Genomic DNA, 14,796 nt, shown 5'->3' with positions numbered 1-14,796 from the left:
CGGTTGTTTCTTTTGCCCCATCTGCTTTATCCTCATTCCACACTTCTCTCTCTCTCTGTGTATATTTTTCCTGGACCCTTTGAGAGCACGCTGGACACTTGAATACTTCAGTGGGTGTTTTCTAAAACAAAGGACATTTTCTTACGTAACCACATCACCAAAATGAGGATGTTTAGCATTGATGTAATACTATTGTCTAGGCCGGTGCTCTCCAATCAACGTATAATGTCAGTCCCGTCCGCGATTTTAAATTTTCCAGTGGCCGTGCTCAAGTAGAGAGAAATACGTGAAATTAATTATGATGATGTTTTATTGGACCCAAGAGATCCAAAATGGTATCATTGCACAATGTGTTAACAAGTGTAAAATCTTGAAGATGGACTTCCCTGGTGGTCCAGTGGTTGAGACTTGCGCTTGCAATACAGGGGGTACGGGTTTGATCCCTGGTCGGAGGGAAGTTCCACATACCGCACAGTGCAGCAAAAAAAAAAAAAAAAAAAAAAGAAAAAGAAAAACGAAAAAAATATTGAAGAGATGTTTTCCATTTTGGGTGGGTATCAAGCTGTAGAAATCTGGAGTGCATTTGACACTGACAGCCACATCCCGACTTGGACTGGCCCCGTTTCCAGGGCCCTAAGACCACGTGTGCTGAGTGGCCCCCGTGGACAGCATGAGTGGGGCGGTTCTGACCCATAGCCCACGTTCAAGTTTAGAAGTGCCTTTGAGAACTATGGCAGGGTGAGCAGAAGGAGGGTGAATAGGGTGTCGGACAGTGCTGCTGCCTGAGGAGGTGACAGCCAAGCACGACCTGAGTGAAGAACTGAAGTCTGATGTGGGGATGTGAGGGAGGAACATTCCAGGCACAGGGAGCAGCAGATACAAAGGCCCTGGGGCAGAGGGGGACCATGTTGCAGGAATAGCCAGGAGGCCTGGGGGGCGCAGCACACGGCAGGCAGGGGCCGGACCCTGTGGAAGCTTGTGGGCCATGGTGAGGACGTCAGATCTCATTCTAGATTAGACTGGAAGCAATTGCAGTTTTGAGTGGGGTCCTGATATATTTTGTTCGTGTCTTAAAGCTCTGCTTGTGGAGAATGGATTGGTGTAGGCGGGGGGCTGGGGTCGGGGGGCAGGAAGACCTATAAGGAGGTTGTTGCAATTCGCCAGGTGAGAGATGGTGGCTGCTGGGACCTGGGGGAGTGGCCGTGCCTGTGGGGTGTGGCTCGACTCGGGTCCCCCAGGTTCCAGCCACCACAGGTTCTGGGGTGTCATCCTCCATCGTCTGTCCCCGCAGGTCCATGAAGCTCGTCTACAAGGAGCAGGGAGTGTTTGAAGGCATCCCCACCTTTCGCTTCGTGGCTCCCAGCACCTTGTTTGCCAACGGGTCTGTCTACCCACCCAATGAAGGCTTCTGCCCCTGCCGGGAGTCCGGAATCCAGAACGTCAGCACCTGCAGGTTCAGTATGTGTCCTCCCCACGACCGGAGGGCGGGATGGTGTGGCCCGTGATGTGGGGCTTATCTGTGTGTTTAATTCCTGGCCTCTGTACTCTCGATAATCCCATTAGGCCGGAGATAAAGAGGGCAGCAGAAAGATAACTTGAAAAAAAAACATGCCGTGTATATCAATTGTTGTCATAATAAATTCCCACAAACCTGGTGGCCTAAAACAGCACAAATTTATCATCTTCAGCAGTCCTGTAGTTCAGAAGTCCAACACAGGCCTCTCCAGGCTAAGATCCAGGTGTCGGCAGGCTGGAGGCAGGAGGGGAGACTTCGTTTTCTTGCCTTTTCCAGCTTCTAGAGGCCCCTGGAAGTCCTTGCTCAGGGTTCCCTTCCTCCATCTCCAAAACCAGCAACATCACAGCTCTCTGGTCCCCTTCCTGTGGTCACATCTCTTTTTCTGACGCTCTTTTCTGCTTCCCTTGTCCAGTTCTAAGCACCCTGGAGACTCCATCGGGCTAATCTAGGCCACTGTTCCTATTTTAAGCTGATTATCAGCCTTCATTCCTCCTGCGGCCTAATTCTTTTTGCTGAGCAACCTAACTTATTCACAGGTCCCGGGGATTGGACAGTTAGGACGCGGACATCTTTGGAAGGGCATCGTTCTGCCTCCCAGGCCACGATAGGTAGCTTGAGAATGAGGCTTCGTGGGGAGGACCTTTCATTTCACCCCCTCCGGGGAGGGAAGGAAGCTGGCCACTGCCTGATGGTTCCGTGAAATCTCTTTCCGCGGTGTGCAGCTCTGGGCTTGGGTGTGGCCACTGGTGCTGGCATACCACCCTCTGGCATCGTCAGCGTTTTCCAGTTGTGTGCCAGTCCCAAGATGCCGCCACCTCACATGCTCAATTTGGACACTTGGAGGTCAGCTCAGTTTCCCTCTGCCGACCCTCATCCGGGGCCCTAGCAGCCCTGTGCGCCCTGCCTCCAAGTTAACTCCCACCTCCTTCCTCTCTTCCATTCCCCCGCCGCCTCGTGGTCCAGGCCCCTCCAGTTGGCCCTCCTCTTGCATCACTGCCGCCTTGTGTACCATCCGTTTCCCAGACTATCCAGTGAGGTCACTGCTGGCCTCGTGTGGCTGTTTCAGTTGAAATCGGGGACTTCCCTGGTGGTCCAGTGGTTAAGACTGCGCTTCCACCACAGGGGGCGTGGGTTCCATCCCTGGTCGGGGAACTAAGATCCCGCATACTGCTCGGCATGGCAAAAAAAAAATTAATAAATTGAAATCAGTGAATGAAATCAAATTAGAAAGGCACTGCCTTACTTGCACTTGGCCACATTTCAAGTGATCCCTACCCACATGTGCCTAGTGACTGTCTGATGGGATGGACAGTGAAAAAAGAGAACGTTTTCGTCCTCGTGGAAAGTTTGGTGGGACACTGTTCCAGCCAGCAGCCCAGGGGACCTTTCAAAGACTCGGATTGCCACCCAACTCTTTTTTAAACAAATTAATTACTTAATTAGGCTCTGTTGGGTCTTCATTGCTGCACACGGGCTTTCTCTAGTTGCTGCGGGCAGGGGCTACTCTTCATTGCAGTGTGCGGGCTTCTCATTTCAGTGGCTTCTCTTGTTGCGGAGCACGGGCTCTAGTTGCTTGCAGGCTTCAGTAGTTAGTTGCAGCACGCAGGCTCAGCAGTTGTGGCTCGCGGGCTCTAGAGCACAGGCTCAGTAGTTGTGGCACATGGGCTTAGTTGCTCTGTGGCATGTGGGATCTTCCTGGACCAGGGATCAAACCCATATCCCCTGCATTGGTAGGCGGATTCTTAACCACTGTGCTACCCGTGAAGTCCTGCCACCCCACCCTTTGCTTTAAATGTCTACTAGTGGCCTGTGCGTGTAGAACCAAATCCCTACAGAGGCCCCAGTGCTGTCACAATCTGGCCTCTGCCCATCTCTCCACTGTCATTTCTTCCGGTCCTTTCCCCACGAATATTCTTCAGCCCCACTGCCTTCTCCCTGTTTCTAGGATATATCTATTTTGGTCCCACCTCAGGGCCTTTGCATCAGCTGTTCCCCAGGCTGATGTAGATCTGTGTGGGTCATTCCCTTACCCTCTCCTGGTCTGTTCCAGTGCTACCTCCTCCAGGAAGCCTGCTCTGATTTCCCATTCTAAAGTTGCCCTCCCTGCCCCACCTTGCAGCTGCTCTGTCATTTCAGCCTTTATGGTCTTCCTGGTGCCCATCACTCCCTGAAATCACTGAGTGTGTCTTTTATTTTACTTATTGTCTGCCTCTTCCATTGGACTATAAACACTGTAGCCTCTGTCCTCAGCTTCTAGAATTGGGCCCAGTATGTAGCGGGTACTCACACAGTGAACACGTGGATGTGTGGGTGTATCCTGCGCTTAGGAAATTTGAGGTTCAAGGCTAGGGTGCGACCGAGCTCACACGGCTGGTAGGACAAGAAGCCACTCCTTACCTATCTAGGTCTTGCCTTTGGGGACCTGTTTGGTTGGAACCACATTTCCAGCTGGAGATGGGAATTAGGGAGGTGTGGTTTGCAGCAGGGTTGGGAGGAAGACCATCAGCAGGTTGGACGATTGCCCCAAGTTCAGGCAGAATCAGGTGCTCCGTGGATAAAAGGTTTGAAGCTGGGGCCTGGAAGAGCCCACCTCTGTCATGGCTTTTTCTGGCCCACCTGCTCTTGTCTCCTGTTTGTTTAATTCTTTCTTCCCTGGTGTCTACAGGAATTTCTGCTTGTAGGTGAGCGGACAGTGCATAGACAGACCTGGTAGGCTGTGTGCTACACAGTTCCTGTGGCAAGTAGCAGATGCTTGACCAACCGGATTAGGCCTACAAGGACACTTCGTGGTTTATCTTTGTGTTAGGCATTGCTCCAGAGCTCAGCTGTTGTCTGAAGCTGCCTTTCGCCCTGTGCCAGCTCAGTTTTCCTCCGGGCTGGCTTGGTTGCCAGGCGGGTTCTCACTTCCAGGCTCACCTCCTCCCAGCTCTGGGTCCTGCAGAAAGGGGGCAACCAGGTCCTCTTCACTACAGCCAAAGCCCCAGAGTTTGCTCTGATTGGGCTGGCTTGCATCACATGACAAGCTGTGAACCAGTCAGTGGCCAAGGGTGGACCATGCTGATTGGCCAGGCTGTGTCACATGCTCAGTCCCTGGCTCCAGTGGGTGGGGCCAGCACCCACATGGCAGGAGGCTGAAAATAAGGGAGGGGCTTCATCGGGGTGTAGGTTCCAGGAGAAAGAGGGGGGTGCAGGCAGAAACACCACATCCATCCACTGCCAAGGGCTAGGCATGAAATTACACTGTCTCGTCTTTGCATGTGTGCCAGAAGAACTTCAGAAGTGTAAAGGCATTATGTGTGTAAATAAAATTTTTTCTTTGACGTTGATGTAGGCATGTATACAAAGAGATGCTCAACTGACATGTGCACTTTGAAATTCCACAAAGTGATGGAGAAAGAGGACAGGAGTGACCCTCCCAGTCACTGGCCTGACTTCCAGCACCACGGCTCTGCCTGACTTTGGTCTTTATGGGAATGGAATCCTAAAGCATATATTCCCTTTTCTCTATTTTTGGTCTCTTTCACCCATTTTCGCCTTGGGGAGATCCATCCCTGTTGTGGGCACCCTCTTCACTGCTGTATAGTATTCTGCAGTGGGACCACACCTCCGTTTCCTTACCTCTTTTACCGTTCACGGGCATCCGACGAGGTTCTGTTTGTTGACCATTACCCTAATGCTGCCAGGAACATTCTCATGTGTGTCTTTGGCTGCACCTGTGTCTGTATTTCTGTGGCATTTTATCTGAAGATAAGAAATACCCACACATTTCCCTTTCCGTGCCTTGAAAGTTCTTGGACCCAGAGAACTCTCTCTCCTCCAACCTCCGTGCTGTGTAAGGCCCTGAGACTTGCTCAGTGGAGCCCCTTAATCATAATCCGTGGTGATCTTGGCAATTAGATCTGGTTAGATGTGCTGTAAAGCTATAAATTAATTACCACTTATTACCTGGGTGTTGTCTCTCTCAGTCTGTTTGGAAATAAAATAGAAAGGAACACATGCATGCATGTATGCTATTAAAAAACCAAGCAAGCAGAAGCAAAGACAGGTGATGGCAAAGTGGTCCAGCCCACGTCAGTCTCCCCTGCTCCCTGCCCTTGGAGGCACAATGGGGCTTGAGATTCACCACCTGCAAGGGCCTGGCTCAGTGACTGCTCCCCTTACCGAGGGAGGCGGGTCCTCATGTTTGCTCTGTTGATCTCCTTTCACGGTGGAGATGGGAGAATGGGAAACAGGGTTTTCCAAATGGTGGAACATTGTCTCTGGTGGTACCCAAGACTTCAGAGGTCCCAGGAGGCAGCTTTAAAGAACGTTGACTCACATGGTGAGAACGGGCTTCTGTTTCCATTGTCTTTCTGTCCTTCTGTCCTTCTGTCCTTCTGATCACCTCCAGGAGAACGTCTCTGTTGGTGCCGAGAGGGCTCGAATGCCTTTCTAACGTTCATCTCTTTTTCTTTTTGGCAGAGAAAGAGCAAGTCTCAGGGTCCAAGCCTCGTGTAGGTAACCATCTCTGGTTAAAATCGGCAACATTCATTTGTTCACATTGTATTTATCCCTATATTTATTTTCTGATTCTGACAAGTGTTGTATGCCTCAGATAGCAAGCTCCTCCTTTGAAAGATAGCTGTTTAAGTAAAGCAGTGGCAGTTGCTTCAAAGAAGCATGTTATGTAACAGTGCGGGGGGTGTCGGATGTGGCTACACATCAAAGAGGTGCTAGGACAAATAAAGTAATGCTGAGAAACATTAAGGCATGAATGTGAAAGGACTCTGGGAACAATGCTGTCAGACAGCAGTAAAATCCCAGCTTTTACTGGAAACCACAGCTTGGCTTTGCTAAGAGAAGCAGAAAGCATCTAGGCATTGGAGGTTGCCCGGCACACATAAACAGGAATGTGGGTCACCTGGCCAGCAGCAGATGGGCTGCTGGTTTTGGGGAAGGAGACCTTGAGAGTTTTCTTTGGTTTTTTCTTTCTCATTTTCCGTGTCGAGGTGATGTGTACGTGATATACAATTAGCCACTTTAAAGTGCACAGTTCAGTGACATTTAATACATTCAAAACGTTGTGCAGCCGCCGCCACCACCGCAATGTAGTTCCTGCACGTTCTCATCCACCCCAAAGGAGACCCCACACCCCTTAGCATTCGCTGCCCTCTGCCGGCCCCTGTCACCACCCGTCTGCGTTCTGTCTCTGATTTGCCCGTTCTTGACCCTTGGCAGCTTTTGAGAGAGGCTTATTCTTTTCCTCGTTGACTCATTGCCCATCAGGCCTGTTGTGTGTTGTCCTGAGCACATGAGGATGCCCTGGTGTTTGCCTTACTTGGTTGGTTGATGGAGAGGTTCGGCCTCGGGTATCTGGGTGTGAATTTCTCCCTCAGAGGGACCCAGGTCAGTCCCTGTTCTCACACGTTGGCCTCCATCCCACAGACCAGCTGCTGGGAGAGAAGGAGCAAAACAGGTGTGTCTTCTCCCCTCCCGTGGATGTTAGGGAGACCTGGCCGCAGGTGTGCATACCTGAGCATCTTTGATCATTGCCGTGTTGCCTGCAGAAGACAGTCGGGGCTGCTTGGCTTGGCGATCCAGATGCCACTCCACTCACCCAAGTTCAAGTCTTTCTATTCTCAACTCCCATCGTTCCCCTCCAGGCACTGTCTGCTCCATATTCACTCTGCATTTTCCCACCTCCCTGTGTTTGCTTCTGCCATCCCTTCCACCTGGAATGCTCTTCCCTGACCTTCTCTGCCTGGCCTCTTTGAGCCAGCTTCTTCTCCTGCCTTTGATTTCTCCTGCCAGCAGCAGCAGCTTCTACTTTACCATTCCTATGGCATCAAGCTTGTCCCTTGCTGGGTGGGTTCCAGTTCCTAGTGCCTCTTGGGTGCTTGGTAAATATTTACAGACTGAATGAATTCTCACTGTCTAGTTATTGTTGTTTTGCATCTTGTCATCATCATTTTGGGGGGGGGGGCGATGCACTGCCGCCAGTGGCTGTGTTTCATTGTCTATGCATCCCCTCGCCCAGCTCAGGACTGACATAAGCAGGTCTCTGGATGTGCTGTCTGTGTCTGACACCCCCTCTCTGCCCCTCTGCCTTCTAGATGCACCCTTGTTTCTCTCCCATCCTCACTTCTACAACGCTGACCCAGTCCTGGTAGAGGCAGTGTCTGGCCTCCACCCTAACCCAGAAGAGCATTCCTTATTCCTGGATATCCACCCGGTGAGTCCTTGCCCGTCAGCCTGTGGGTGGGTGAGGGGAATTTCTGTTTGGTACACACTTGGCTTTCTCCTGTTGCCACCAGCCACCATGCTGTTCCAGGGTGGGGGTGTTGGGAAGCCTGGATTTCTTTGGCATTAATAGCTTCTAGGCTATCAAGCCATCAAAGTTTGCCCCGACTCCATAGTGCAAGGACTTTATTATCTCTTTATAAGGGAATTGTTTCTATAAAAGAATCATAAGACCATAAATTAATTAGGAATTATCAGCCTGCAAATTAGCCAGAGGCAGCCCTCTGGCTGTGCCAACATAATAAAGATCTTTAGGTACCAGCACGAGCCTGGAACGTCTTGCAGAAAAGCTAGGTTCTGGGGATTTTGTCCCATGTGATGTTTTTGTCTACAAACAGGGACCAGGAGTGTATCAGACCTGTACCTGGGCATGTCTTTACTTGATTGCGTCTTCTCTTAGTGCGTCTGTTCACTGCAAATTTGCCCATTTGGACTTGGTGGCTTTTAGCATTGATTAAAAAAGTTCTGTGGGTTTCTGTTTCCTGAGTGGACACGCGTGGTCTCCCCCACAGACCTTTCTGGAAGCTCTTCTGGTGGTGTTCCATGCCATTTTCCTTGGTATGCCTCAGATTTCCTTAGCCACTGACTCAACCCCCAGCCCCCAGCACTCCACCTTCTAGCTCTCTCTCTCTCTCATTTAAAAAATTCAGGCTGGGAATTCCCTGGTGGTCCAGTGGTTAGGACTCCACTGCCACGGCTGTCACTGCCGAGGGCGTGGGTTCAATCCCTGGTCAGGGAACCAAGCCATGCGGCATGACCAAAACAAAACAAAACAAACACTTATAAACAAACAAACAAACAAACATCCAGGATAATGAAGTCGGCTGTGACTGCACACACTTCACATTCAGCACATATTTCTAGAATGTTCATTATACTGCAGGCATAATTCTAGATTCTTTCACATGCACCAACTCATTTAATTTGCACAACAATCGGAGAGGTGGGCATTGCTGTTTCCATGTTACAGATGGGGAAACTGCAGCCCAGGTAGGTTAAGTGCTGCGACCAGTAAGTGGGATTTTGGGCTCTATAAGGGAAAGGTCTGTTCTGTTTTGTTAATCGCTTGAATTCTAGCAGTTAGCACAGAAGTACTAGTATCTCAGTAAATATGCATTTGATTTACTGAGATGCTAGTGGTGGAGAGTTAAGTCAGGGGTAAGGGTGAATTCAAACATAGATCTTCCTTTTCTCTTTTGATTAAAAAAGTTTTTCTTATTTTAAAGTTTTCTTTTCCTCTAAACCTGAATACTCAGTTGTATATGTCTGTCTGTCTTTTTTTTTTTTTTTTTTAATTTGGTTTTTGCTTTTGTGTGTTTGGCTGCACCGTGTGGCATATGGGATCTTAGTTCCCAGACCAGGGAGTGAACCAATGCCCCCTTGCATTGCCTGGTGGATTCTTAACCACTGTGCCACCAGGGAAGTCCCCTATTTTGTTTTTTAAGAGTAGGTTTAGGTCTACAGAAAAATTGAGTAGAAAACACAGACAGTTCCCAGACATCGTTTTCCCCAGCACGAAATTTGTTGCAGTTGATGAATGAACTTTTTTATTAACTAAAGTCCATGGATTCCTTTAGGCTTCGCTCTGTGTTGTTCAGGTTTATGGGTTTTGACCAATGTGTATCCACCAATACTGTTTCCTGCAGAAGGGTTTCACTGCCCTAAAAATCCTGTGTTTTCTACCCCTTTATGCCCCCACTGCCTTCACTCCCATCCACTCCTTGGCAGTGACTGACTGATCTCTGTCGTTTTGCCTTTTGCAGAATGTCATATAGTAGGAACTGTAGAGTATATAACCTTTTTTAAAAACTGAAATGTAGTTGATGTACAATATTATGTAAGTGATAGGTGTACAGTATAGTGGTTCACAATTTTTAAAGGTTATATATACTTCATTGACAGTTATTTAAAACACTGGCTATACAAACAGGTCTTTTAATGCGCACTACATTCTGTCCTGTATTAATATGTAGTTAATTAAGTGGGTATGAATTGATATATAGTTAATGAAGTGGGTAGTAATGAATTTTAATTAATATGACTCTATTACATGCTCTATATTAAATTCATTCTTTATTGTTAGAGATGTTAGGGCTTTTCCGTATTGTTTTAAACTTTTTTATTGTTTATTTTTATTTTTATTTTTGGCTGCGTTGGGTCTTCATGGCTGCACTCGGGCTTTCTCTAGTTGTGGCGAGTGGGACTACTCTTCATTGTGGTGCATGGACTTCTCTTGTTGCGGAGCACAGGCTCTAGGCACACAGGCGTCTGTAGTTGCAGCACGTGGGCTCAGTCGTTGTGGTGCACGGGCTTAGTTGCTCTGCAGCTGTCAAACATTTAAGCAGTTTTTAAAAGGCCTTTATTATAAAGCTAACAAATCATTTTCCACTTTCTTTTTTAATTCATTCATTTCACTGCTTCTCTCTCTCTCTTTCTCTCTCTCTGCCGGCTTCTCGGCAAGAACACAATCTTTTCTATGTTCTCACTGATGACTTTCATTTTAGTGTGTGGATTTTCCTCTCCCCCCGCCCATGTAGAGAAAGAAACAGTTACGTTTGGGAGGCTGGAAAGATGCAAACAGCTATTTTGCCACAGCCCATCATCTGATGCAGAAGTAGGCTGGTCCTACTTCTCCTTTCAGGTCAGAGGCAGACAGGGAGAGGAAGTGGCCTTGGATTTTGTTGCTGATTTGGGGAGGCTGATCCTGGGGTCGATTTGCTGACTTCTGATCTCATTAACTCCGAAAACAGAATGCCTTCTGGAAGCAGCTTCTCGGGTGCCTGCTTTTCTGCTCCTGAAACCGGGAGAGGGTTGATGACAGGCGTGGGCTCACGGGTCCCAGTTTCTGTTTTCTAAGGTTGGGGCAGGGGGACAGGTGGGGCTTTGCCCAAGAAGAAGTGGCCAGACAGCAGCTGGAGGAACAGCCAAGGAGGGAAGGAGACACATTTCCTGGGGAAGGAAGTGGCTGAGTGGAGACCCCAGAATGTAGAGGCTAGAGAGCAGGATGTGTCGGGGTCTCCAGGATCACCCCAAAGTTGGAGGATTTGCTAGGAAGACTCCCAGGACCCAGCATATGGTGGTACCCATGGCTGTGATGTATTACAGTGAAGGATGCAAAGCACAGTCAGCAAAGAGAAAGGCATGTGGGGTGACATCTGGGGGAACCAGGCACAGGCTCCCAGAGCCCTCTCCCGGGGAGGGTCACACAGGACACCCTTCATTCCCCGTGTGAGGTGTCCTCTACTGGAGACGCCCAATAGAGGCTCAGCACCTAGGGTATTTCTTGGGGGCTGGTCATGTAGGCGCCCTCTGCCTGGCACGAACCCATATTCTAGACTCCCAGAAGGAAAGCAGATGTCAGCATAAACCACACTGTTTGTACAAACCGTCCAGGCACAGTGAGCCCCTCTTATCCACCAGGGAGAGGCGGCAGCCCCCCTGAAATCCAGGATCCCAGACACCAGCCAGGGGCTACCTTGCCAGCAGGGCAGCCTCAGGCCTGCTGGGTCAACGCTCCAACGCACACAGGTGATCTCACTCCTGTCCCACCAGGTTCTCAAGTTCAAACTCTCCCTGGTCATGGGAGTGTGGCCTTTGGCCAGTTGCTCTGTGCCCCTGGAGCCCCAAAAGACCTCAGGATGCTGGGCTATATTGGAAGATAATGCCCTCTCCCACTGGTGGATGTGATAACGACACAGCATTTATGGCTCTGGGTGTGGCTGTCTTGCATCCCTTACTTTGCCCTTGAAGAAACCCCGTCAGGTGGGCAGAATTGTCTCCACTTTCCGGATGAGAAGAGTCTCAGCTGAGAAGCAGCAGTCTGTCCTGAAACCTAGGTTCCTTTTGACTCTAAGTTCCTGACATCATTCTAGAACCACTTTCCTGGTTTTGGTCCTATACAAGTGTCACTTCTGTTATTGACTACTACTTAAAGAAAATGATCTCATTAAAAAAAAAAAATTCCTGCACAAAGGAAGTTTTCTATCACGACCTCAAATTGGAAATTAAACATTTCTCTAAATAAGGAATTCCCTGCTGGTCCAATGGCTAGGACTTGGTGCTTTCTCTGCCACGGCATGGGTTCGATCTCTGGTCGAGGAACTAAGATCCCACAAGCCTCGCAGCATGGCCCCCCCCCCCCCCCAAAAAAAAAGAAGGAAAAAAATTTCTCCAAGTAAAGAAAGAAACCATAAAAATAAACACAAGGAGAAAATATCCCTAGGCTCTGTGTAAAATACCATTGTCGCCTGCCCTTGGGTGTGAGCCTGAGGCCAGCTCTGTTGAGATGGAGATTGTGTGGAGGTGTATTTCTGAGGCACTAGGGACCAGGCAAGCTCCCTGATGCAGCCTTTCTCTTTGAGACGCTGGCAGGGAGGGAATGGGGGGTGGGGGTTGACTGGAGAAGATCGTGGCTTTATCAACATGCAGATCTATTTTATTTTATGTGGAGGCTGGAGGGAGGGGCGATGACTGGGACATGTCCTTCTGCACTTGGGGATGCATTGTGTACGCAGACAGATGGAAAGGGCTAGTTTTTTTCCATCCAGAGAGGCTGGTTTACCAGAGGGGATCCCTCGAGGTTGTGGACATAAAAGCCATTTGGGGAACACGTGTTTACCCGTCATGGCTTAGAGCGGGTAGAGGAGATCCCAGCAGATGCGCAGTTGGTCTGGGACACACACCGTCTTGAGTAGGACCAGGGAGGGGCTGTTTGAAGGGTGCCCGGGGCTCACTGTGTTTCTTGCTGCAGGTCACCGGAATCCCCATGAATTGCTCTGTGAAACTGCAGCTGAGCCTCTACGTTAAGTCTGTGAAGGGCATCGGGTGAGTGGGGACTGGGAGCCGGGGTGGCCTTGACGTTGAGACGTCCCCAGGGACTCGGGACTCCGGCCATGTCCTCGGAAACCGGGCGTCTGGGGAGGAAGATGGTCCTTTGGGATGTGGAATCTGGTTCCTGGCCCTTGAACCCCTAGGGGGGTGTCTTAGCTCTGAGCCGAGGCCCAAACTGCATGCTGACATCCCTGCCCCAGAATCCCCATTTTCTCTCTTGACGTTTGCCCTCAGAGTAGCAGATTAGCCAGAATCTTCCATCCAAGCTGTTTCCTGCTCAGCAGACTAGCAAACATTAAATCCTGCCAAAACCAAACGTTTGAAAATGGAAACTTGGCAAACAGCATTCTTTTTTTTTTTTTAAAGAACTTTTATTGAGATACAGTTAATAGACAATAAACAGCATATATTTAGAGTGTACAATTTGGTATCCCAATCTCCCAGTTCATCCCCCCCCAACCCTCCCCGCTTTCCCCACTTGGTGTCCATGTGTTTGTTCTCTACACCTGTGTCTCTATTTCTGCCTTGCATTTCCTCTTTCATAGTTGTTAGCATTTGCCTTATGTACTGAGGTGCTCCTATATTGGGTGCATAGATATTTATAATTGTTATCTCCTCTTCTTGGATGGATCCCTTGATCTTTACGTAATGTCCTTTCTTGTCTCTTGTAACATTTTTTATTTTAAAGTCTATTTTATCTGATGTGACTATTGCTACTCCAGCTTTCTTTTGATTTTCATTTGCATGGATTATCTTTTTCCATCCCCTCCCTTTCAGTCTGTATGTGTGCCTAGGTCTGAAGTGGGTCTCTTGTAGACAGCATAGATATGGGTCTTGTTTTTATATCCATTCAGCCAGTCTGTGTCTTTTGGTTGGTGCATTTAGTCCATTTACATTCAAGGTAATTATTGATACGTATGTTCCTCTTACCATTTTCTTAATTATTTTGCTTTTGTTTTTGTAGGTCCTTTTCTTCTCTTATGTTTCCCGCTTAGAGAAGTTCCTTCAGCATTTGTTGTAGGGCTGGTTTGGTGGTGCTGAATTCTCTTAGCTGTTGCTTGTCTGTAAAGCTTTTGATTTCTCTGTCGAATCTGAATGAGATCCTTGCTGGGTAGAGTATTCTTGGTTGTAGGTTCTTCCCTTTCGTCACTTTAAATATATCGTGCCACTGCCTTCTGGCTTGCAGAGTTTCTGCTGAGAAATCAGCTGTTACCCTTATGGGAGTTCCCTTGTATGTTATTTGTTGTTTTTCCCTTGTTGCTTTTAATAACTTTTCTCTGTCTTTAATTTTTGTCAATTTGACTACTATATGTCTTGGCATGTTTCTCCTTGGGTTTATCCTGCCTGGGACTCTCTGCGCTTCCTGGACTTGGGGAGCTGTTTCCTTTCCCATGGTAGGGAAGTTTTCAACTATAATCTCTTCCAATATTTTCTCGGGTCCTTTCTCTCTTCTCCTTCTGAGACCCCTATAATGCAAATGTTGGTGCGTTTAACATTGTCCCAGAGGTCTCTTAGGCTGTCTTCAGTTCTTTTCATTCTTTTTTCTTTATTCTTTTCTGCATCAGTGATGATCACCATTCTGTCTTCCAGGTCACTTATTCGCCCTTCTGCCTCAGTTAATCTGCTGTTGGTCCCTTCTAGTGTATTTTTCATTTCAGTTATTGTGTTGCATATCTCTGTTTGTTTGCTCTTTAATTTTTCTAGGTCTTTGGTAAGCTTTTCGATCTTTGCATCCAGTCTTTTTTCAAAGTCCTGGATCATCTTCACCATCATTATTCTGAATTCTCTTTCTGTAAGGGTGCCTATCTCCTCTTAATTTAGTTGTTTTTCTGGGTTTTTATCCTGTCCCTTAATCTGGTACAAAGTCCTCTGCTTTTTCATTTTCTCTCTTTCTGTGGCTGTGGTTTTCAGTTCCACAAGACGAAATACTGCTGATACTGCTTGATCCTGCTGTCTGCCCTCTTGTGGAGGAAGCTATCTAGGAGGCTCATGGGTGCTTCTTGATGGGAGGGACTGATGGTGGGTAGGGCTGGGTGGGCAGAGCTCAGTAAGTCGGCAAACAGCATTCTGAAGTGAGACAATTCACTTGAGGGGAGGAATTTTTCAAGCACTGATTTTTCTTTCTTTCCCCCCTTTTTTTTTTTTTGAGTTTTTCCGTAACAGCTTTATCA

At 48.3% G+C, this 14,796-nt stretch overlaps 1 protein-coding gene across 3 annotated transcripts in view; it reads left to right on the top strand.

The window, feature by feature from the left end:
* Window positions 1-14,796, top strand: part of SCARB1 (scavenger receptor class B member 1) — an 88,619-nt gene that overhangs the window by 61,110 nt on the left and 12,713 nt on the right. For all 3 annotated transcript variants that reach the window (XM_057745268.1, XM_057745267.1, XM_057745269.1), the window contains 3 exons: window positions 1,292-1,458; window positions 7,609-7,727; window positions 12,546-12,619. In XM_057745268.1, the coding sequence (XP_057601251.1) occupies window positions 1,292-1,458; window positions 7,609-7,727; window positions 12,546-12,619 (360 nt within the window). The remainder of the gene's footprint in view (window positions 1-1,291; window positions 1,459-7,608; window positions 7,728-12,545; window positions 12,620-14,796) is intronic.

The sequence above is a fragment of the Hippopotamus amphibius genome, chromosome 8 (assembly GCF_030028045.1).
Source record: "Hippopotamus amphibius kiboko isolate mHipAmp2 chromosome 8, mHipAmp2.hap2, whole genome shotgun sequence".
NCBI classification, from domain to species: Eukaryota; Metazoa; Chordata; class Mammalia; order Artiodactyla; family Hippopotamidae; genus Hippopotamus; species Hippopotamus amphibius.
The sequence above is the reverse complement of the archived record's forward strand: the minus strand, read 5'-3'. Positions and strand labels throughout refer to the sequence as shown.